Raw genomic sequence first — 23,727 nt, 5'->3', positions numbered from 1 at the left:
GAGTGGGTGTGGACTGAGCTGTGGGGCGCGGACCCGTGAGGTGCTTGTGTGCTGGGGAACCACACGAACCGGGGTTGTGCTGGGGACGGAGTCGCAATCCAGGCGAGTCAGACAGGCAGACGTGGGCGCTGAGGGAGCAGCTGCAGGTTCGGCGCCTGACCTCGCACTGCAGCCCCGCCATGGCCACTCACACGCTGTTCGGGTCAGTCAGGAGGGAGAACAGCTCATGGTACACAAAGGGCCCAGTTCTCCCTTATCCTCACTGTGAGCGAACCCCACTTAGACAGGGCCCCCCAACATCACGTCAGGACGAAGTCCCGGGAAGTTGACAGAATGCCCACGTGACACTGGAAGGCCTAGGCCACCCTAAAAAGCACCCTAACCTCTCAGTGTCGCCTCACTGAGCTGCACTGTTTCACAGAGAAACGTGAGGGGGGCTCCCCGGGGAGTCCTGGGAGAGGCTCGGGCGACCGTGGGAAGCGGGTCCTGTGGCCTCAGAGACGTGGCGGCTCGCTACGGGCACTGTCGGGCGGTCACCGGGGCGGGCGGTGGGGTTGGCGCCGTTACAGACTGGGGTTGGCCTGTGAGAGGACAGATCCAGGAGCTGTGACACCAGGGAGTGCGAGCTTCCGGCTCGGCTCCTGACGCGGCTGTGACCGAGCTGGAGCCGGGAGCCGGCGGGTGGCGAGCACTTCAGGGTGACGGTGTCTGGACTTCAGTGTGATGACCACGCCCTCCTCCCGCAGGCCCAGTGGGACGGCCTGACCGGGCGGATCGCCTTCAACAAGACGGACGGCCTGAGGAAGGACTTCGACCTGGACATCCTCGGTCTCGGGGAGGAAGGCACCGAGAAGGTAACCGATAACAGAGCCACAGAAGGAAACGGAAAGCACGGCCCACCCATTCCCACGGCGAGCACAGTCCAGGGCGCGGGCGTCCAGCGTTCCCCTGGCCTCCTGCCTCACAGACGGGGGCTGACGCCATTCTCGGGGCACATGGCTAGTAGCAACGCCATGAGCTTGTAGAGCCGCGTGCTTGTGTCGGGCTCGCATCACCCGGCGTGGGTGTCCCTGGCCCCGTTCCTCACGGGATTAAAAAGTAAGTTTAGACGGAAGTCAGAGGCTTCCCCGGTTAGCTTTGGAGGGGTGTCCACCGTGACCCAGAATTCAGCGTTGGCTCACCCCCCAGTGAGGCTGGTGCTGGAGGGACACCGTGAAGGAGGCAGGAGCTCCGTGGAGCGAACCAGCTCTGCCTCCTTCATTTTGGGGGGAAATACGCCCAATGGTGGAATCTGGTTTCAGGGTTAGGTCTGCTGTAATTCTCAATCTCTCAAAGTTTAAAGTTCCATTTTAGTTACTACTTAGAGCAATTTAAATGTAACTATTTAGCTATCCTATCTAATAATAGACAAACATGGTAATTGACCATACCTTCGCTACACCTCCCATTGGCTAATCAGCGTGATATGCAAATTAACTGCCAACAAAGATGATGGCTAATTTGCATACTGCAGGCAGGGCAGGACAGTGCCATCCCGCCTGCCCCACCGCCATCTGGGCCTGCTATTTGCGACCCAGGGCGGTGGGCGTCCGTGGGTGACCCAACCTGGGGTGGCCGGGTGGTGCAGCAGTGATCGGCCAGCCCACCCGGCCTCCATCCAGGCATCCCGTGTGCGACCCGACCCGGGGCGGCGCCCCAACCCCCGGATCGGCCCTGCCGTGTGTGCGACCCAGGGAGGCGGGGCAGGCACCGAGGGATTGGGCCTGCCCTCTGCCACCCGGGGAGCAGGCCTAAGCCAGCAGGTGGTTATCTCCCGAGGGGTCCCAGACTGTGAGAGGGCACAAGTGGGGCTGAGGGATACCCCCCACACCCCCCTCCCCCGCCAGTGCACAAATTTTTGTGCACTGGTCCTCTAGTCTATATATAAAGAGCCAGGGGCCGTCACATCCGAAACAACCGAATGGACAACCAAACAGGCTGAGTGGGGCGACCAGGCCAGCAGGGGGGCAGTGAGGGGCGATCAAGTCGGCAGGCAGAGGTGGTTAGGGGTGATCAAGCTGGAAGGGGGGCCTCCTCCCTCCCCCCCTCTCCTCATCCCCCTCCTTCCCTCCCTCCCCCTCCCCCTCTCCCCCTCTCCCTCTCTCTTCTGCTCTCTGTCTGTTCACATCCATGGCCTCCAGCGCCTAGACCAGGGCCTGGCAGGTGGGCTGATCACCAAGTACCTGTTGGAAGAAGAGAATTCTTCACTTAAAAGTAATAAGTTCAGCCCGGCCAGGGGCTCAGGGGCTGAGCATCGACCTGTGAACCAGGAGGTCAGGGTTCGATTCCCGCTCGGGGCTCATCCCGGTTGCGGGCTCATCCCCAGTGGGGGGCACAGGAGGCAGCTGATGGATCCATGGGTCTCTCTCCTCCAGATGTTTCTCTCCCTCCCTTCCCTCTCTGGAACCAATAAAAACATGTTGATAATAATAGTAACAACACATTTAATAAATAAAAATGAAAAGGCCTCCCGGCCTCCCCCCAGAGGCACAGGCTTCCCTGTCCGGTCGCTGCTTGCCTGTCCATCCATCTGTCCGTCTATCTGTCTGTCTGTCCGTCTGTCTGTCTGTCCGTGGTCTCGCTTTCCCGCATCAGCAGCTCCCGAGTTGCCTGTGCTGCTGCTGTGGAGCTCAGGGATGGGTCGCGGGGCCCCTCCCCCGCCAAGGGCCTGGGCTCAGCCTCCCTGTGTCCCTGCAGATCGGAGCCTGGAGCCCCCGCCGCGGCCTCCGCCTGCCGGACACGAGCAGAGAGCCGGCTCCCCGCCCCGGCGCTGCACTGGCCAACCGCACGCTCATCGTCACCACCATCCTGGTGAGGGGCTCCCTGTGTCCCCTCCACCCAGGCCCCCACCTCCAGGGGCTCCCTGTGTCTGCCATGCCAGCAGCTCTGTCTGCAGATCTAGGGTTTGTCTGTTTGTTAATATATTTTATTGATGTCAGAGAGGAAAGGAGAGGAGAGGAGAGAGAAGCATCAGTGATGAGAATCATGGATCCTGCCTCCTGCCCACCCCCCACCGGGGATGGAGCCTGCACCCCGGGCCTGTGCCCTCACGGGATCGATCCCAGATCTCCTGGTTCACAGGTCGACACTTAACCACTGAGCCACCCGGCCGGCCCAGATGTCTCGTTTTGACGGGGACACTGAGGGCACATGGGTTCCTGTGTGGGAGGAACTACCAGCTGCCGCGCCCGCCCCCGCCCCCTGCCCCCCGCCGCCCAGTGGGCCATGCTTTCTGGCTGCCAATTGGCTTCAACGAGCGAGACTGTGACCAGATGCCAGGGGAGGGGAGGCCACGTAAGAGCAGTTTCCCTGCCTCTGGTTTTGTCAGAAATCTGTCCTCCACCGGCTCCGCCCCTCCGTGATCCAGCCTCCAGGCCCCGCCCACCGGGACCCCAGGTCCAGACTTGCCCCGCCTCTCAGCCTGAGTGGCACCACCTCCTGGTAAGGCGGGTCCCAGGGTGGCACCCTCTCTCCCCTGCATCCTGGGCACCCCCTGCCCACTCCTGGGTAAATAGCCCTTATTTTCACTCCTCAAAGCCCAGGTGAGGGCACCTCCCGCTTCCTGTTGGAGCGCCGACCGCACACCTGTCCAGCCGCTGTACCTGCCAGGTGCCCCCCACTTCCCAGCCCCCCACCCCCCATCCCAGCCCTGACCCCCGGGATACGGGGCAGGAGCCGCCACGTCTAGAATCGTCACCTTCAGTCCTTCCTGCTCATTGGATTCAGTCCCTCATGTCAGACTGTTTATTTCTGAAGCCGCTGACTTGTGAGGCTTGTTTGTCCAAAATGGAGCGGACAGTCTCACTGTGGCTGCGACTTCTCTCTCCGCTGCCTCCGGACACAGAGCTCTGTGTCTATCAGGGTTCAAGGGGAGCCTCAGTGGGGCCCACGCAGCTGGGAAATAACAGGACACGCCGGTAGCAGAGGAACTAATAGGAACTACTAGACATTTATAAAATAAAATGAAACTTTGATCAGTCAAGTGAGAATTCAGGTTTCAAGCATTAAGAAAAGGCCCATTATTCTAGGAGAGGGGCTTTGTCGTTGAAGCAAGGCATTGGCAGAGGTGAGATTTCAGGTGAGTCAATGAAGAAAATGAAGCTGGTGATTTAAAAAAACAGAAAGGCTCTGAGTAAGAGGCCCTGAAGGAAGCCAAGCAAATACCCAGAGGATGAGGGAGACACTGAGGTGGAACTGAGCCGAGAGGAGTCAGAACAGCTGGGAAGTTTGAAGCAGAGATTTCTCAGCCGATTTAGACTCACCTGTGGGCAGGGCAGCTCTTAGATGAAAGCCAGGAGGGCGGGCGGGTCGCGCCCAGGAAGCCGGGTGTGGGTACAGTCTGTCCCCACGGCCCCTGCCCAACCCCAGGGGACGTGACCACTCAGGCCCCCTCACACCTTTGTCTCAAATGTCACGTAAAGAGAGAGGAGGGAGCACGCCCGGCGGGGCTCAGGGGCTGAGCGTCGGCCTGTGAGCCAGGAGGTCAGGGTTGGATTCCGGGTCAGGGCATGTTCCTGGGTTGCAGGCTCCATCCCCTGTGGGGGGCGTGCAGGAGGCAGCCAATCCATGATTCTCTCTCATCATCGATGTTTCTCTCTCCCTCCCCCACTCCCTCCCTCTCTGAAATAATAAAGGTATCTATAAAAATAAAATAAATAAAGAGCCGAGGGAGAGACGTTATACGGGAGAGTACGGGGAGAAGGCTGAGCGGAGGCGGGAGGTGGGTGGTGGGTGGTGGGTGCCGGCCGCCCTGTCTCCGAGTCACTGTGAGACACTGGCCTCCGGCGGGGATGGCGCTGGGCGGGGCTCTGCCTCCTGTGACAGGCGCCCCGCCCGGTCTGCTCTGCAGGAGGAGCCCTACGTGATGTACAGAAAGTCGGACAAGCCCCTGTTCGGAAACGACAGGTTCGAAGGGTACTGCCTGGACCTTCTGAAGGAGCTGTCCGCCATGCTGGGCTTCATTTACGATGTCAGACTCGTCCCCGACGGCAGATACGGAGCCCAGGACGACCAGGGCGAGTGGAATGGGATGGTCCGGGAGCTGATGGACCATGTAAGCACACCCCCCTCGGTGCGGACACCGGGAAAGCGCAGTGAGAAGTGAAAGGAGGGCGATTCTGAGTCGGGGTCAGAAGAAACAGGTCACTCTTTTATCACAGAAACTAGAGGCCCGGTGCACAAAAATGTGTGCACTCAGGGGGTCCCTCAGCACGGCCTGTGCCTTCTCACATTCTGGGACCCCTCAGGGGTAACCACTTGCTGGCTTAGGCCTGCTCCCCGGGGGATTGGGCCTAAGCTGGCAGTCAGACATCCCTCTGGCAGCCTGGCAGCCCTCGGGGGATGTCCACTTGCCAGCGGGGAGCAGGCCTAAACTGCAGTCAGACATCCTTAGCGCTGCTGGGGAGGCGGGAGAGGCTCCCACCACCACTGCTGTGCTGGCAGTTGTCAGCCTGACTTGTGGCTGAGCAGAGCTCCCCGCTGTGAGAGCGCACTGACCACCAGAGGGCAGCTCCTGCATTGAGCGTCTGCCCTCTGGTGGTCAGTGTGTGTCATAGTGACCAGTCATTTCCAGTCTTTCTGTTGTTAGGGTCAGTTTGCATATTGCCCTTTTACTATATAGGATAGAGGCCTGGTGCACGGGTGGGGGCCGGCTGGTTTGCCCTGAAGGGTGTCCCAGATCAGGGTGGGGGTCCCGCTTGGGTGCCTGGCCAGCCTGGATGAGGGGATGATGGCTGTTTGCAGCTGGTCATACCCCCTTCAGGGTGGGGGTCCCCACTGGGGTGCCTGGCCAGTCTGGGTGAGGGGCTGAGGGTTTTCAGGCTGGCCAAGCCCACTGGCGACAGAAGCTCCCAGCCTTTCCTTTTTATCTTTTTTTTTTATTCTGGGATTTATTTACCTCCTATAATTGAAACTTTGTAGCCTTGAGAGGAGCTCGGAGCCGGCCAGGGCGGGCGGGAGGGAAGCCTCCTGCTCACTCCAGCTCTGTGGCCACGACCGGCTGAAAGTAGGTATCTGGAGTGTATTTATCTTCTATAATTGAAACTTTGTTGCTTTGGTGGAGCTCAGAGCTGCCATGGCAAGTGGGAAGCTTGGCTTCCTCCATCATTGGGGCAACCAAGCCTCCTGCTTGCTCCAGCTCCGTGGCTGCAGGCCACCATCTTGGTTGGGTTAATTTGCATACAGTCGCTCTGATTGGCTGGTGGGCGTGGCTTAAGGTGTAGCGAAGGTACGATCAATTACCATGTTTGTCTATTATTAGATAGGATGGTTTTAAAAGTAAAAGTAGGAGAAAACCTGGGAATGGTGTTTGCTTCTTTGGAGGCAGGCGAGGATGACGATGGAAGGCGGAGTGTCTGGGCTGCCCTTCGCCTGGAGAGCAAACCTGGTGACTCTTACATTCAACTAAGAGTTCTGACGTCCGCAGCTCAGTCACGCCTCGTCTTGTCAGCGGACCTTAGGCCCAAGCTGCTCATTCTGTGCCTTTCCCGCGTGCTCTTTGTATTTGTATTTTTTCTTAAATATATTTTTATTGATTTCAGAGAGGAAGGGAGAGGGAGGCAGAGAGAGAGAAACATCAATGATGAGAGAGACTCATCCATCGGCTGCCTCCTGCACGCCCCCTCCTGGGGGTCGAGCGCGCAACCCGGGCCTGTGACCTCCTGGTTCATAGGCTGACGTTCAATCACTGAACCACACCAGCCAGACACATGCTCTTTTTAAAGACATCATTCTGCAGCTTTTCTGTTCGTTCAGTTCCAGAATGTATGTGTGTCTGGGTCTGTCTGCCTGTCTGCCTGTGTGTACGTCCTACCTTCTGGTTTCTGTTCCCAAAAGAATACTCTTTCGTAACCACAACCGCATGAACCAGTGGTTCTCAACCTTCCTCATGCCGCGGCCCTTTAATACAGCTCCTCATGCTGTGGTGACCCCCAATTTCATGGTTACAAATGGAACATAATGAAAGCATAGTGATGAATCACAAAGACAATATGTAATGATATATGTGTTTTCCGATGGTCTTAGGTGACCCCTGTGAAAGGGTCATTGGACCCCCAGAGGGGTCGCGACCCACAGGTTGAGAACCGCTGGCGTGAGCCGCCCCGTGGTATCGCAGAGCCGGTGGTCATGGAATAAGGGTCGGTGGCCCTGGGGGAGGCCGCGCACCTGCCCAGAGGCTGGGCCCACGGCGGTGACCTGGGACTTGCCGTTGCAGAGGGCGGACCTGGCGGTGGCCCCGCTCACCATCACCTACGTGCGCGAGACGGTCATCGACTTCTCCAAGCCCTTCATGACCCTGGGCATCGGCATCCTCTACCGCAAGCCCCGCGGTGCCAGCCCCAGCGTCTTCTCCTTCCTCCGCCCGCTGGCGCCCGACGTCTGGGTGTGGGTGCTCCTCTCCTGCCTGGGCGTCAGCTGCGTGCTCTTCGTGGTTGCCAGGTGAGTCCGAACCCCGAGCCGCCGCCTGGGTGGGCTCGGTGGCCTGTGGGCTCCGGGGCTGGACACGGTGAGGGATGTGAAAGGGGTGTTTCAGGGGCTTTTCCGTTTCTGCCTCATGGCCTGTTCTGTCAGGTTCTCCCTCGTCAAAGCCACTCTGTGAACAAACACCTTCGATGCTTTGTGAAGGGCCTTTTAAAAGACAAGAGGTCTGCTCATGCAGAGGCACCGACACAAGGGCAGAGGGTGCTGACGGCAAAGATAAGCCATTTGCTAACGGAGTGCCGTGCCGTTCACCAGATCCCGCGGGGGAGCGAGAGCCTGTGCTCCGTCCCTTCTCCGCTGGCGTATTTCGCCCGGCATCATGCTCCCCGGTCCCTCCATGCTGTTGCGAAGGGCAAGCGTTCTTCCTTTTTCACCGCAGCGTAGGGTTCCACTGTGTAGATGGACACGGTTTGGTGAACGGAAATAGAGACAGAGAAGCATCAAACAGACTGTCAAATCTCAGAGGGAAGGCAGGCAGGGGAGGGGCGGGGGTTGTGGTGGGGGGAGTAAGAGATCAGCCAAAGGACTTGTATGTGTGCACATGAGCATAACCAATGGACACAGACGCTAGGGGGGTGAGGGCATGTGCTGGGGGGGGAGGGGAGCAGCCTGAGAGAGGTCAGTGTGAGAAAGAGGAGGCATATGTAATACTTTCAACAATAAAGACGTGAAATTAAAGGAAAAAAAGAAGTTATGTGCTGGGCGGGGAGGAGTATCCACCATGACCTGCTCAGTTAGGGGTGCTGGTCAGTCACCAAGAGGTGGTTCCCATAGAACCCTTTGGGTCCGCATGCACCTTGGCCAGGAGTGCGGATCTTTACCTGTGTTTTGGGGCTGTTGTTTTATAGCCTGTGTGTCATTTGAGCAGAAATCTTGTATCAGATCCGTGTTTTGCAAAGATTTTCTCCTAGGCTGTGGCTTGTCTTTTTATTCTTTGAGCAAATTATTTTGCAGTATTTTTTAAGTTTATAAAGTCTACGTGATTATTTTACTTCTTATTAAACTTCATGTACACAACTAAAATTTTTTTTAAAAGACGGTAAGAAAATAACTTTATATCCATCTAATGTTATCAGGCAAGATAGTTATGCTCACTTTTCCCTGGGATTCTGTTACAACCAAAGCAGTGGCTCAGCCGATAAATCGAAAATGTTTCAACAGGAGCATTTTTCCTGCCCGTAGACTTGAGCCCTGGGATAGTCCGGTGGGCAAGGCAGAGAGAAGTTAGCGAGGAGCTGTTGTAGCAAATAGAAACACGGGAATAAAACCAGACCATGACATCCTCAGGAATAAAGACACATCCTTTCAAATATTTGTAAAATTTATATTTGCAAAAACATTAGAGATGAGAGAATCCTGGAAATAACTCTGGAAGGAAGCATGACTGACAGTCAGATCTGGAGGCCTGAGGTGCGTGCTGTTGCTGATGACTGAGAGGCTGTGTCCTGAGGCAACCCTGAACCTCCATTCCGCTCACACAGTTCCTCACGGGCCCGTGCCTCTAGGATTATGTTTCCTAAATACCTTTGGTGCTGAATTTAAAACAGCAACATCCTCCTCCCGCTACGTCGGCAGCTGCTGTCCCTGGAGAAACCGTGCAAACAGCTGCTTTGTCTCCCACCCGCTTCCCATCTCTCCCATCCTCCGCAGAAGCCGGTGGGCTTGTTCCCTGATCAGTTCTTGCCCCCCCCCCTCCCGCCCCCGGAATGTGTAAGAGAAGGTTTCCTCACGCTCGTCTCTGCCGCTGTGCACGGCCGGCTTTGATGAATGCCAGGGGCTCTTCCCCGGGAGAATGACAGAGGTGAGAAAACTCGCCAGGCGGGCAAGGTCTGAGGTGCACGAAGCAGACAGTCACCCTAACGAGGGGTGTTTACACCCCCAACAGGAAATGAGTCTTCTCCATGCCTGTCACAGCGTGCCCTTCCCAAACCCAGACTGGTTCCGCATTTCAGGCGAATATTAAACTACTTTTAAATAGTGACCAAAGCTCTCCTCCCATAGGTCTTACCTCAGAAGATCACATGTTGACAAAATATATAGTAATATATAGTAATATTTATGGTTTAACTAGGGGCCCGGTGCATGACATTTGTGGACTCGAGGGGGTCCCTCAGCCCGGCCTGCGCCCTCTCACAGTCCAGGAGCCCTCGGGGGATGTCCGACTGACAGCTTAGGCAGGGAGCGGGCCTAAGCCAGCAGTCAGACATCCTTAGCACTGCCACGGAGGCAGGAGAGAGTCCCACCACCACTGCTGCGCTCGCCAGCCATAAGCCCAGCTTCTGGCTGAGGAGCGCGCGCTCCCCCTGTGGGAGTGCACTGACCACCAGGGGGCAGCTCCTGCATTGAGCATCTGCCCCCTGGTGGTCAGTGTGCGTCATAGGGATCGGTCGTTCTGCTGTTCGTCGATTTGCATATTAGCCTTTTATTATATAGAATATAGTAAATCATTGGTTCTCGGTGGGGAGAGGTTTTGTCTCCTAGAGAATCAGCTGACAACGTTCTGGAAACATTTTCTGGTTGTTACAACAGGGGTGCAGGTGGGACTGGCCCCTGGTAGGTGGGGTCCAGAGATGCTGCTAAATATCCCATAATACCTGGGCAGTGCCCACCACCAGGCTGAGCGGCCACGCCGTAATTAGAGATGTTTTGGATATCAAGTTTTGTTTTTGTTTTAAATGTTTTTATTGATCTCAGAGAGAGAGAGAGAGAGAGAGAGAGAGAGAGAGAGAAACATCAATGATGAGCGAGAGTTATTAATCAGCTGCCTCCTGCACACTCCCCACTGGGGATCGAACCCGCAACCCAAGCATGTGCCCTGACCGGGAATGGAACCCTGGCCTCCTGGTTCCTAGGCCGACGCTCAGCCACTGAGCCCCGCCAGCCGGGCTGGATAACAAGTTTTCAGTGACAAGTCGCTCGTCTTTGGAGGCGCACGTCTCAGTGTTGACTTCTGAATAAACCCATGCGGCCCTAGAGCCTAAGGCCATGTGCCTCCAACGATGATGAACGAGAAATCTCGCGTTGGCTCTACCCCGGGCCCCAGGCTGTCGGAGATGCCAGGGATGGTCTGGCCATCCACATGGCAGAGAGGTGACCCCACTCCGCGCGGCTCTGCTCTGTCCTGGAGGCGACGCCCACGGTGTGAGGAAGTCGTGTGTTGGTCACGTGACTTGGTCCCAGCTGGCGGGAGAAGACTCGTCAGCAGGATTCCCGGGCACACGGGCAGGTGCCCTGTTCCACTAGACCTTCACGCGCCCTCACACTGCCTGATGTTTGTCATCAGATCATGTCAAAGTGGTGGAAAATGTAGTTTCCCTCCTCATTTTCCCCGTTTCTCTATCGGCTCTTGGTGACCCAGGTCCCCACATTTTCCAGCTTCGTTCTATTTCTATTAAGAAAGCAGCCTCCTCCCCCAGTGGATACCATCCACCCAACAGTTCCGCTCACAGACAGCCCATTGCACACCAGCTCTCCTGTGCTTATCTCTCTCCTGGCCACACTCATCGCTGTCTGTCTCCTGGTCACACTCATCGCTATCTCTCTCCTGGTCACACTCATCACTGTCTGTCTCCTGGTCACACTCATCGCTGTCTGTCTCCTGGCCACACTCATCGCTATCTCTCTCCTGGTCACACTCATCACTGTCTCTCTCCTGGCCACACTCATCGCTGTCTGTCTCCTGGCCACACTCATCGCTATCTCTCTCCTGGCCACACTCATCGCTGTCTGTCTCCTGGTCACACTCATCGCTATCTCTCTCCTGGTCACACTCATCACTGTCTCTCTCCTGGCCACACTCATCGCTGTCTGTCTCCTGGCCACACTCATCGCTATCTCTCTCCTGGCCACACTCATCGCTGTCTGTCTCCTGGTCACACTCATCGCTGTCTGTCTCCTGGCCACACTCATCGCTATCTCTCTCCTGGTCACACTCATCACTGTCTCTCTCCTGGCCACACTCATCGCTGTCTGTCTCCTGGCCACACTCATCGCTATCTCTCTCCTGGTCACACTCATCACTGTCTCTCTCCTGGCCACACTCATCGCTGTCTCTCTCCTGGTCACACCCATCGCTATCTCTCTCCTGGCCACACTCATCGCTGTCTGTCTCCTGGTCACACTCATCGCTGTCTGTCTCCTGGTCACACTCATCGCTGTCTCTCTCCTGGTCACACCCATCGCTATCTCTCTCCTGGTCACACTCATCGCTGTCTGTCTCCTGGTCACACTCATCACTGTCTGTCTCCTGGTCACACTCATCACTGTCTGTCTCCTGGTCACACCCATCGCTGTCTCTCTCCTGGCCACACCCATCGCTGTCTCTCTCCTGGTCACACCCATCGCTGTCTCTCTCCTGGTCACACCCATCGCTGTCTCTCTCCTGGTCACACCCATCGCTGTCTGTCTCCTGGTCACACCCATCGCTGTCTGTCTCCTGGTCACACCCATCGCTGTCTGTCTCCTGGTCACACCCATCGCTGTCTGTCTCCTGGTCACACTCATCGCTGTCTGTCTCCTGGTCACACTCATCGCTGTCTGTCTCCTGGTCACACTCATCGCTGTCTGTCTCCTGGTCACACTCATCGCTGTCTGTCTCCTGGTCACACTCATCGCTGTCTCTCTCCTGGCCACACTCATCACTGTCTCTCTCCTGGTCACACTCATCGCTATCTCTCTCCTGGTCACACTCATCACTGTCTCCTGGTCACACTCATCGCTGTCTGTCTCCTGGTCACACTCATCACTGTCTCTCTCCTGGTCACACTCATCACTGTCTGTCTCTCCTGGTCACACTCATCGCTGTCTGTCTCCTGGTCACACTCATCGCTGTCTGTCTCCTGGCCACACTCATCGCTGTCTGTCTCTCCTGGTCACACTCATCACTGTCTCTCTCCTGGTCACACTCATCACTGTCTCTCTCCTGGTCACACTCATCACTGTCTGTCTCCTGGTCACACTCATCGCTGTCTGTCTCTCCTGGTCACACTCATCACTGTCTGTCTCCTGGTCACACTCATCGCTGTCTGTCTCCTGGTCACACTCATCACTGTCTCTCTCCTGGTCACACTCATCACTGTCTCTCTCCTGGTCACACTCATCACTGTCTGTCTCCTGGTCACACTCATCACTGTCTGTCTCCTGGTCACACTCATCACTGTCTCCTCTCTGGTCTTGGGGAGTGAGGTGTGGGCATCAGTGCAGACTTAGACAGTGGGTGCTGGACCCAGAGGGTGGCCCCTGCCCTGGCAGGTGTTCTGTCTGGTGTCTGCGCTCAGCTGCGCCCCCTTCTCCACAGCCCTGACCCAGCCCTGACCCCACCCCTGACCCAGCCCTGCTTCTCCCCAGGAGCGGCTGAGGCCTGAACTCGGTGGCTCCGCCCCAGGAGGCTCAGGGGTGAGATGGCTCCTGTCAGCTCCTCAGCCGTTTGCGTTCAGTTGGTGACGGAGAACGAAACAGTGAATCGTATCCTCGTCGTCCTCTCCAGGGAGGCGTGTGGTGTGGTTTTGAATAAATCTACGTCCTTCTAAAGAGGAAGGATAGGGCTGGCCGCTGCTTTTAGGCTAGCGCGCTCCTGGAGAGCTGCCTACGGGGCCCTGGCGGAGCTGAGCTGCGTGTGTGACGTCACACATCAGCGAACGGCACAAGCCCCCGGCACCCTGGCTGTCACCGGTGGGCACGTCGGGGTTTGGGTTTTGTGGCTGACATTTTTTCTTACTATTTTTTGAGAAATATTTAACCTGAGAAATCATGTCTACTATCATGAACAATTTAAATAGATCAACAAGCCAGATGTAATGTCTGCTTATATTTTATGATATGTGTGTCCTTCTTAAATATAAACTTTTTTTTTCAGTTCGTATCTGGCCAAAAAAAAAAAAAAAAAAAATCAAGAAACCCTTTGAGGTAATGCCAAGGTTATTGCACAAACCCGACATTTCTTCCTCCTAGGCCGGCCGGCGGGGCTCAGGGCTGAGCGTCGACCTGGGAGCCAGGAGGTCAGGGTTCAATTCCCGGTCAGGGCACAGGCCCAGGTTGCGGGCTCGATCCCCAGTGTGGGGCGTGCAGGAGGCAGCCGATCCATGATTCTCTCTCATCACTGATGTTTCTCTCTCTCTCCCCTTCTCTCTTCCTCTCTGAAATCAATAAAAACATATTTTTTAAAAAAGAAAAAGAAAATTACATTAGTTATTCAGTTATAAGAGGAAAGTACCAAATCCTGAGGCAAGACCCGGCTGGATTCAGAGAGGGGCGTGGTGGGCTCGCCCTCGGAGCTTGGGCGGGGGATGCCGGTCCCAGGGCCGGCTGCCGGCTTCGCGGTCTGATTAGAAAACGCCTGCTGCTGGACGCACAGCCTGCTCCTGGATTGCGATTAATATTTTTAAATTACGGCACAGGCGGCCGTGGTGTTGTCTGAGTAACGGCGTCTTTACTCGCCTTTGCTTCCATTAGCAGGTTCATTAACACGGGTGTTCACTTCTTCACTCAGCCAACTGCCTGGTTAGAAGAGTGTGTAAATTCAAAACGTAATTATGCTGCTGAAACTAATTAAAATGTATCGCCCGCCATGGCGGCTCTGAGCCGCGTGGGACCACTCCAGGCGCAGCGCGGGGAAGGCGCCGGGAGGGCGGTGCCGTTCTGCGGGGCAACCCCTCAGGCTTCCCCGTCACCCAGCACCTGGGGAGCAGACGCTGTGCTTTCCAAAGGGTCTGGGGCTTCGAGGACCCCCGTCTTGAGGAGGGGCGCCTGCCGGCTCCCTGTGCTTGAATCCTGGTGCCCTGCCTGTGGCTGCCGGTAACGGATTCACCGAAACCCTGTGCTCCCGGGGCCCCACTCATGGAGGCTGAGCTCCTGGCTGGGGCCCCCGTGTGCCCCCCTCAGCGGGATGGCCTTTCAGGGCCCCTTTTCACGTTGCAGGGGTGCCCTGGCCCGAGGCAGAGCCCCCTAGCCCCCCACCCCCTGCTAAGAACGGCCACATTTTCAATCACTGTCCCGTCACTTCGTGCAGCACCTGCTAATGTCTCCAGAAAATACGTGCCTCTTGGCGAGATAACCCCCAAAACAACCACGGAGCAGGACTTCCTTTGGGCTCCAGCCGTCAGACAGGTTTAGAAAATCGAGGAAAACCTGTGACATTCCCCAGGTTTTTATGGTGACATTTCAGAAATACCTAGATTCCCCCTTCCCTGCAGATGAGGAAACTGAGGCCGGAGATGTGAAGTGACGTGTGCAGAGTCAGCTTCCTCATGGGGGTTGGCGATCAGTGACTAAGCCCTTCGTGCTGGAAACAGTTACATTAGCAACAGTTACAATAGAAACAGTTACATTAGCAACAGTTACATTAGCAACAGTTACATTAGAAACAGTTACATTAGCAACAGTTACATTAGAAACAGTTACATTAGCAACAGTTACAATAGAAACAGTTACATTAGCAACAGTTACAATAGAAACAGTTACATTAGCAACAGTTACATTAGCAACAGCAGAGGAGGAGGTTCTGAGCCCCACACACCGTGGGAGCTGGGACTAAGGACCCCTCTGAGGTGGGGGGTGGGTGCAGAAAGTTTAAACGTTGCCTCTCTGGTTAAGGGTGTGACTGTTTCCATGACTACCCACAAACAGGTAATACAGCCCAGACCCAGATCTGCCTGCTGCTGGCTACTTGAGTTCCACCTCGCAGCCCCTCAGGTGCCCTAAACTCTCTAGACCACGTGGGTCCCTTTTAAGCTTCTGTCCACGGATGCCCAGTAGGCAGGTCCCTGGTCCTTGTGTCTCCCACACACATGGCATCTTCACATTGTAGTTGGCGCGACCAGGTGTGTGGTAGCTTCGCTACTTGGGGGGGGCGGGGGGAGGCAGTAAATTCTTGGGATGAGTGAACCTTTCTTTAAATAAAAATTTTTAAAATATTTTTATTGATTTAAGAAAGGAAAGGAGAGGGAGAGAGAGAAACATCAATGACGAGAGAGAATCATGAATCAGCTGCCTCCTGCACGCCCCACCCTGGGGATCCAGCCTGCAGCCCGGGTCTGTGCCCTGACCAGGAATTGAACCCTGACCTCCTGGTTCATAGGTCGGCTCAGCCGCTGAGCCAGTTTGGTGAGTGGAGTGTCTGAAGGCTGCTCTGCAGTTGCCCCCAGCGCTGTGCGTCTGTGCTGTGGCCGCTGTTGGGGTGAGGGCGCTGTTGGGGTGAGGCCGCTGTTGGGGTGAGGCCGCTGTTGGGGTGAGGCTGTCGTCATTCACTAGCTGTTGGGGTTTGCGCCTCCTCGGGCAGGTCTTGTTTCCCCGTCGCTGACGCCGACTCTGTTAACTTCACAGGTTCACGCCCTACGAGTGGTACAACCCCCACCCGTGCAGCCCTGACCCGGACGTGGTGGAGAACAGCTTCACTTTGCTGAACAGCGTCTGGTTCGGAGTTGGAGCCCTCATGCAGCAAGGTACTCGCTGCCCGCCCCCCACACCCCCACAGTCCGTGGGCGTCCATGCAGGTAAACCCCCCAAGACGCCCCCACACCCCCACAGTCTGTGAGCGTCCATGCAGGTAAACCCTGAGACGCCCCCACCCCCCACAGTCCGTGGGCATCCATCCTGGTAAACCCCGAGAGCAGAGGGTCAGGCGGGCACTGCCTGGGACTGGAGACCTAGAATCAGGCCTAGAAGCAGCAGAGCCGAGATGTGGCTCCAGGGGGCCTCTGTGCTGAGCCTAAAGTGAGACTCCTGTGAGGCTGAGGGCGGATTTTCCTGGAGGGAAGGGAAAACACAGGCCTGCGGAATCGTTTACAAATCTGCACAGATGGGGACACAGCCTTTTCTTTTCACCCGTAACTCCGCCGGTGGGGGGTCTGAGAGGGACCTGGAGCCTTTGACAAATAAGACGACTTCCATTCTCCCTAAAGCCATCACTTAATTGCCATCAACCAACTACAGGATTCATCTTAGCTCCCAGGTAACACTCTGCCAGCTCCCTCACCTGGTAACCATAGCAACCGTCGCCGAGAGGGGTGGGGACATCCAACTCCAACCACAGAAAAGCCATATGTGTCACCCATGTTGATGGGGGGCGGGGGGAGGGAGGGGTCTAAGCCCTGGAAGGAGGCTGGCTCCTCCTGGTTGTGTGACTGACGTGCATGTCCATGGCTGGAGGTGGACGTCCCCAAGGCTGTAGGGAAGGAGGCGCCCTGCCCTCTTGAGAAGCAACTGGTGCATCGGATGGAAGATACAGACGGGCTCACAGCGCACACGCGACCGTGACCGCCTCTGTCCCACCAGAGCGCCCGCCCCCCACGCCTCCCGCCTGCTCTCCCCGGGAGCCCACCATCTCCCACAGCAAATGCGGGTGCAGTGTCTGCCGCTCCCCACGACCCCAGGTCCATGACTGCCAGCCCCCCAGACGCCGCCTGTTCTCCGAGAAGCTGAGAGCACCCGGTGACACGGGCCCGCGGACGGGTGTGTGGTGCTGGCGGCTGTCGGTCCGTCCGTCCCGTGTGGCACCGTGCCAGGCAGCTCCCTCTGTGCCGAACACCACGCCCTCTCTCGTGGGCAGGAGCCTGGCGCTGCCCCGATCGGAAACCGTCCGATGAGTTTCCTCTGACTGTGACGCCCAGACGCTCTCTTTCCCGCAGAAAGTCGGGCGGGACTGGCTGTGGCGTCCGCGTCACAGGCCTGAGGGGCCAGCGGTGCCATCGCTCATCCCACCCTCATCCCACCCTCATCCCACCTCCCGCGAACACTGCCCTGACCCGGCTGTTTTCCCAGCGCCATCCTCTCGGGCTCTGAGTTCGCACTCGTCTCCCGGGAGGGAGGCCCTGGCCGAGGGCCTCAGAGAACGTCGACGCCGTGAACGTCCCAAAGTTGCGTAAAAGTAACAGCCACGATGGGATGCTGAGAAATTGCCATCCTGGCCGCCTCCCGGGTTTAGGTGCAATCAGAGTGGTTTCCTACTGATGGCGTTTAATTCCCAGGACTTTTTATCAAAAGTATCACCGCGAACTTTCAGTGTCACCGGCGTGAGTTTATAGTATTTTCTTACACGTCGGCCGTTGGCTGCCGCTGTCGTCCAGCTCCGCTGCGGTATCACAGTTTCACAGCCATGGCGCGGAGCCTTATCTCCTGTAAACACATCCAGACACAGGAGGGTGCACTTGCAGCCGGAGACCTCCACCTCTGCGCTGAGAAACACCTTTATTAACGCCATGTTACTCCCATGGCGACCTTACGGAAGAAATGGTGTTTTAATGATAACCCACCGGAAAGCGAACCTCCTGTCCCACGGCCACCGGGCTGGGAAGTCAATTAAGTGCAAAGATACGAAGCAGGAGCCCCCCCCACCACCACCACCCTCTGCCCCCGCCCCCTCCCTGCCCCCCTCCCCGGGCACAGAAACCCCATCAAACCACCAGGCGCAAACAGCAGCAGCAGCTGCTCCACCAGGTCCCGGGGGGCGACTTCCTGGAAACGATTACAAATCTGGGGACTGTCAGCCCCGGGTCCGGACAGAAAAGCACAGGGAGGGAGCGCAGGCCGCCGAAGCGCTGGCTTATTTCACTGAAGGAGAATAGGGCCTGGAGGTGCCGATGGGGGCGGGGCCGGGGGGGGGGGGGGGGAAACGTCGCTCAGGCAGGGCCTCTGCCCGCCTCGACCGCTGACTGAGCTGCGCTGCGGGCCAGGCGAGCAGTGCCTGTGCCCGAGGAGCCACGCGTGTGCTTGTAGCTCAGTTCGGGCTCCTCTCTCCGGCCCGACTGCCAGGGTGGAGACGCCAGCACAGCGGGCAGATTCCCCAACCCAGAGGCTCTGCCTGCCGAGGGCTAACCCTCTGGGACGCTTCCACTCGGGGTTTAAATGGTCGCATGCGCAGCGACGCCTCCGGGTTTTGGAGGAAACGCTAAGCGCAGAACCAACGGTGAACTGTAGGCCGGCGGGTCGGCCAGAACCCATGCAGGAGCCGGTGCTGGGGTGAGCCCTGCGGGGGGAGAGAGAAGCATCCATGATGAGAGACAGTCACGGACCGGCTGCCTCCTGCATCCCCCACTGGGGATCGAGCCCGCAACCCGGGCCTGTGCCCCGACTGGGAATCGAACCCTGACCTCCTGGTTCACAGGTCGACGCTCAGCCGCTGAGCACCGCCGGCCTGAGCCAGAGAATTTCCATAGATGTTTGTCCTCTTGTAAGCGAGCTCAGTCCCACGCCCTGTCTTCGGAGAGCAAGGCGTTCTGGGTGAACACTCAGGGCCCCTGTGTTACTCACAGACGAGGAGCCTCCGGTGACTAAAATGTATGTTCTCACCGGGAAACAGCCCGTCTGTGAGTACAATTAAGAAATGGCATTTAGACTTGCTTCACACAGATTGAAAAAGAAGGGAGAAACTAAGATGGCGGCATAGATAAACACCGGGAAATTGCCGCCTCCAACAACAATTGAAAAACACCTCAAAGGACAGAGCAGACATCATCCAGAACAACAGGAAGGCTGGCTGAGTGTAAATTCTACAACTAGAAGGAAAGAAAAGCACAGGGAGAGCCAGAGGAGCTGCGGAGGTGAAGTGCAGAGGTATGGCGGCTCGCGCGCGCGGAAAGCGGGTGGCACCTGAGGACGCGGCTGTCTTTTTGAATCACAAGCTCCCGACTGCTCTGAACTCCGGTTCCGGGAAGTCTCTGGGGACCCAGGACTCATACCGGGAGAAGCTGCACTGTCGGGCAGCGGGCGAACTTGAGGGCGGCTTTCCCTCAGAGGTGCTTGCAGTAATTATCGGGTCACTGAGACTCGGGACTCCTTAGGGTTGGGCGGAGAATCAGCCATAGCTCTTTGCTCCGCCCTTTGATTCCCTGAGACCCCGCCCCACCCAGGCTGCGGCAGAGGCTTTTGCATGTGAATGTACCTAACTGCAGCCGAGCCAGGCAGACCCGGAACTTCCAAGAGAAGGCCCAAGGCCCTGCAGCGGCTTGCATTGCTTCACAGCTGAGCCTCTTCGTGGCTCCTGCTGTGTGGCCTCAGGCAGAGGCTGAATTAGCACCTCCTTAGATCCAGGAGCCACTGTACCCAGTGGTCAGATTGCAACCCCTCAGATCCATAAGGGACACACTCGGGGAGCAGACTCAGTGAGCACCAAAGCCCCACTGAAGCAAGTCTTGCCCCAGAAGGGTGTCTCCAGCACAGAAGTTCTCCCACTTCAGACACAGCTGATTCTCACAGCCAATTGGCCTGGAGGTCAATTCCTCCCAGTGATCCTACAACAACCAAGGCACCAAGAGTGTCCACCTCAGGTAACTGGGGAGGCTGAGCCACTGGGCCCTACAGGACACCTGGCGCGCAGGGCCACTCTATCAACACAGGGAAGCAGCCAAAATGCGGAGACAAAGAAAAAGGTCACAAATGGCAGAAACGGAGGAAAGCAAACAACTGGATATAGAGTTCAAGGCCACGTTTATAAGGTTTTTCAAGAATTTTATGGAAACCGCCGATAAATTTAATGAATCCCTCAATAAGTATAGTGAGACCATAGAGGACATGAAAAAGGACCAACTAGAAATTAAGCATACACTGACTGAAATAAAGAATAATTTACAGAGATCCAACAGCAGACAAGAGGATCCCAAGAATCAAGTCAAAGATTTGAAATACAAAGAAACAAAAAATACCCAACTGAAAAAGAAAAAAGAAAAGAGATTCCAAAAATATGAAGATAGTGTAAGGAACCTCTGGGACAGCTTCAAGCGTACCAACATCAGAATTATAGGGGTGCCAGAAGGAGAGAGAGGGCAAGATATTGAAAACCTTTTTGAAGAAATAATGACAGAAAACTTCCCCCACCTGGTGAAAGAAATGGACTTACAGGTCCAAGAAGCGCAGAGAACCCCAAACAAAAGGAATCCAAAGAGGACCACACCAAGACACATCATAATTAAAATGCCAAGAGCAAAAGATAAAGAGAGAATCTTAAAAACAGCAAGAGAAAGAAACTCAGTTACCTACAAGGGAATACCCATACGACTGTCAGCTGATTTCTCAACAGAAACCATGCAGGCCAGAAGGGAGTGGCAAGAAATATTCAAAGTGATGAATACCAAGAACCTACAACCAAGATTACTTTATCCAGCAAAGCTATCATTCAGAATTGAAGGTCAGATAAAGAGCTTCACGGATAAGAAAAAGCTAAAGGAGTTCATCACCACCAAACCAGCATTATATGAAATGCTGAAAGGTATTCTTTAAGAAGAGGAAGAAGAAAAAGGAACTCTTACCATTTGCCACAGCATGGATGGAACTGGAGAGCGGATAAATACCACAGGATCTCACTCATTTGTGGAATATAATGAACAACATAAACTGATGAACAAGGGCTGATCCAGAGACGGAGAGGCATTGATGGGACTGTCGGGCCTCGGAGGGAAGGTAGGGGAGGGTGGGGGTAAGGGGGAAAGATCAACCAAAGGACTTATATGCAAGCATATAGGCCTAACCAATGGTCACGGACAACGGGGGGGTGAGGGCATGAGCGGGGGGGGGGGGGTAGAGGGTAACGTGGGGACAAGGACACATATGTAATATCTTAATCAATAAAAAATATATTTAAAAAAAAAGAAATGGCATTTAATTCAAGGACGAAAATTATGCTTTTCGGTGAATATATTCTTTTCAGGCAAATCAGTCTCTCCATTAGGAAAAGTACTTTCAGCTCGAACAGTAACGTCCGACAGTGAAACGCGCGTCCCCCCCCCCCCCCCCCCCCCCCGCACACACACCCCCCGTCCGGCTGCCCCTTCGCTGACTCGACCGTAAAACCCCAGGTTCCGTTCGCGCTCAGGTCAGCGGCCGGCAGGTTAGGTTCTCGAGCTCTTTAACCTGAAATGGAAACCGCTGGCATTTCGGGGCGTTCGTGGCCGTCAGAGACCTCGAACGTGTTATTTCACCAACGACGTGTCTGTTAGAGCAGCCAGAGCCGGGTCAGGGGTTGGCTTTTCAACCACAAAACCAAGAACTGCACTCGCCCCGCGCGTGGTCGCGGCAGATTATCTCGGGGGGGGGGGGGGGGGACCACTTCATGCCTCAGAGGCCAGCAAATCACACGTCAGGCGGCAGCAGAGCTTTGTGATAAAAGATCCCTTAGATTTCCCTCCGTTTTCTTTAAAAAAAAAATGCATGAATTGTACCCACATGTCAGGGTAAGCGCTTGATGAATTCACGACGTTTATGCCACAAAAATGCATTAACCCCGGGACCCGCCCAGCCCGGGTCCTCCTGACGCTGTGACGCCCACCCCGGTGCCCCCAGGGTCGGAGCTCCTGCCCAAGGCGCTGTCCACCAGGATCCTCGCCGGCAGCTGGTGGTGCTTCGCCCTCGTCGTCCTCTCGTCCTACACGGCCAACCTGGCCGCCTTCCTGACCGTGGAGAGAATGGAGGCCCCCATCGGCTCGGCCGACGACCTGGCCAAGCAAACCAGGATCGAGTATGGCGCCGTCCGGGACGGCTCCACCGTGGCATTCTTCAAGGTGAGAGGCGGGCGGTCGCCGTGGCGCCCCGGCCGGGCGGGCGGGGGGGGGTGGTGAGAGAGCCCCCCTGGGAGCCAGATGCTGGGCAGTTCTTTAGGAGAATAAGAATGTGGGTGGCCATGTGCCCCCGGGGGACATACAGCGACGTCCGTGGCCCCTTGGCCATCAGGGCACTGGTTCCGCTCGGGCCGTGAGCGCCTCCCCAAGCCTGGCCTCCTGATGCCCCCCCCCCCCGCCCCGGGAGTTGGAGCTTTCACGTGTGAGTTTGGGGGACACGTTCCGACCTCGTACGGGGACACGGAGTCCAGGCAGGAGGAGACACTGTGGCAAGTCCCTCGATTCACAAGTTGGCTTGCAGCCCAGCAACCCTGTGTATCAAGAAGGAATTTATTTGCAAAAAAAGAGCGAGGGCTGAACCCGATTTAGTTTCCCCTGGAGGGAGGTGCGCTGTCAGACAGCGTCAGGGTCCCCCGCTCTGGGTCCTAAACGCATGTCCCAGGGTCTCCCCCCGACCCCGCACCCCGAATCCCTGAGTGACGCAGCCACGGCACGGGGCCCCCCAAGCCGACCTGACTCCACATCAGCGATGCCCCCGCCCCCTTCTCTCTCGGTCACCACCACCCCCCTCCGCCAGCTGCTGGAGGAATGAGAAGAGCTGCCCCTTGCCTGCCCCCCGCCCCCACCTGCCCCCCCGGCCCCGCCCCTCAGGCACAGGAACGCCTGACAAGCGGCATTTCCCGTCGCACACGGGGAGCAGGGCCTTCTGTTCCCAGGAAAACACACACGCAGGCTGTCCCCCCAAGATGTATACACACTTGACCAGCAGGCAGCTCGATATTGACAGTGAAGTGTATTTTTTAATATATTTTTATTGATTTCAGGGAGGAAAGGAGAGGGAGAGGGAGATGGAAACATAAGTGATGAGAGAGCCATGGACGGGCTGGATGAAATGTGCTTTGATAAAACTCTGCCTCTGTAATTATTCCAAGTGTGTGTATACGTCTGGGGGGACACCCTGTGTGTATATCCCTTTGGCAAAATCTTGCCTCTTTGTTTTCTCGATTCCACATGGTTTTACAGCTTTGAAAAGCAAATAAATAAAACGCAGGCAGCTGCCAGGAGGGGAGGACGATAGAAATTACCAAAACCCAGGAGCAGAGAAACCCACTGACCCCTGCACTGGCCCTCGATGCTCTTAACGAAGTTTCTCCATGAAAAACGGGGCCAGGAAACACTCGCTAAAGTTTCCATCAAAACCCATCGACTTTTCCCCGTAAACTTGCTGTTCTTGCAGGCAGGGCGCCCTGGGAGTGCAGGTCTGCGATATCTTATTTTCCACATGAAACAAAATCAAACTTCAGTTGTGCTTTTTGTAATACAGCTCCCGCGACTCCCACTCTCCCCTGCGTGACTCGGGGGAGGGCCGCGCGGGGTCTGAGACCAGGGGCCTCGCTGTCCCCTGGGGGGGGGGGTGCGCAGGGAACAACCACCCTGGTCCCCAGGGGCCGCGCTCACACGTGAGAACCGGGAAGAATCGTACCCTCAGTCCCACGCGCGCCCACGGGGCTGTGGAGGGGCAGCCGGGTCCCGGCCGACGAAGACAAGCTCGACGAAGGCCGTGTGGCTCAGGGGTGACGCCCCTTGAGCCTGACACCCTCAGGCCCTGATGCTGTGGCTGATCCGACAGCTATTGGGTCAGAGGGGGACGGTCACCCGCGGACCA

General features: G+C 56.5%; 2 protein-coding genes across 2 annotated transcripts in view; both read left to right on the top strand.

The window, feature by feature from the left end:
- The window catches only part of LOC132229156 (keratin-associated protein 27-1), a 350,231-nt gene that overhangs the window by 168,807 nt on the left and 157,697 nt on the right, over positions 1-23,727 (top strand). The window lies entirely within an intron of this gene.
- The window catches only part of GRIK1 (glutamate ionotropic receptor kainate type subunit 1), a 106,071-nt gene that overhangs the window by 66,596 nt on the left and 15,748 nt on the right, over positions 1-23,727 (top strand). Inside the window, exons 8-13 of the mRNA XM_059685904.1 lie at positions 747-854; positions 2,737-2,850; positions 4,889-5,092; positions 7,253-7,476; positions 15,838-15,956; positions 21,787-22,004. Coding sequence (XP_059541887.1) covers positions 747-854; positions 2,737-2,850; positions 4,889-5,092; positions 7,253-7,476; positions 15,838-15,956; positions 21,787-22,004 — 987 coding nt within the window. The remainder of the gene's footprint in view (positions 1-746; positions 855-2,736; positions 2,851-4,888; positions 5,093-7,252; positions 7,477-15,837; positions 15,957-21,786; positions 22,005-23,727) is intronic.

The sequence above is a fragment of the Myotis daubentonii genome, chromosome 3, assembly GCF_963259705.1.
Source record: "Myotis daubentonii chromosome 3, mMyoDau2.1, whole genome shotgun sequence".
Lineage (NCBI taxonomy): Eukaryota > Metazoa > Chordata > Mammalia > Chiroptera > Vespertilionidae > Myotis > Myotis daubentonii.
Note: the sequence above shows the minus strand (reverse complement) of the source record. Positions and strands in the feature narration are given on the sequence as shown.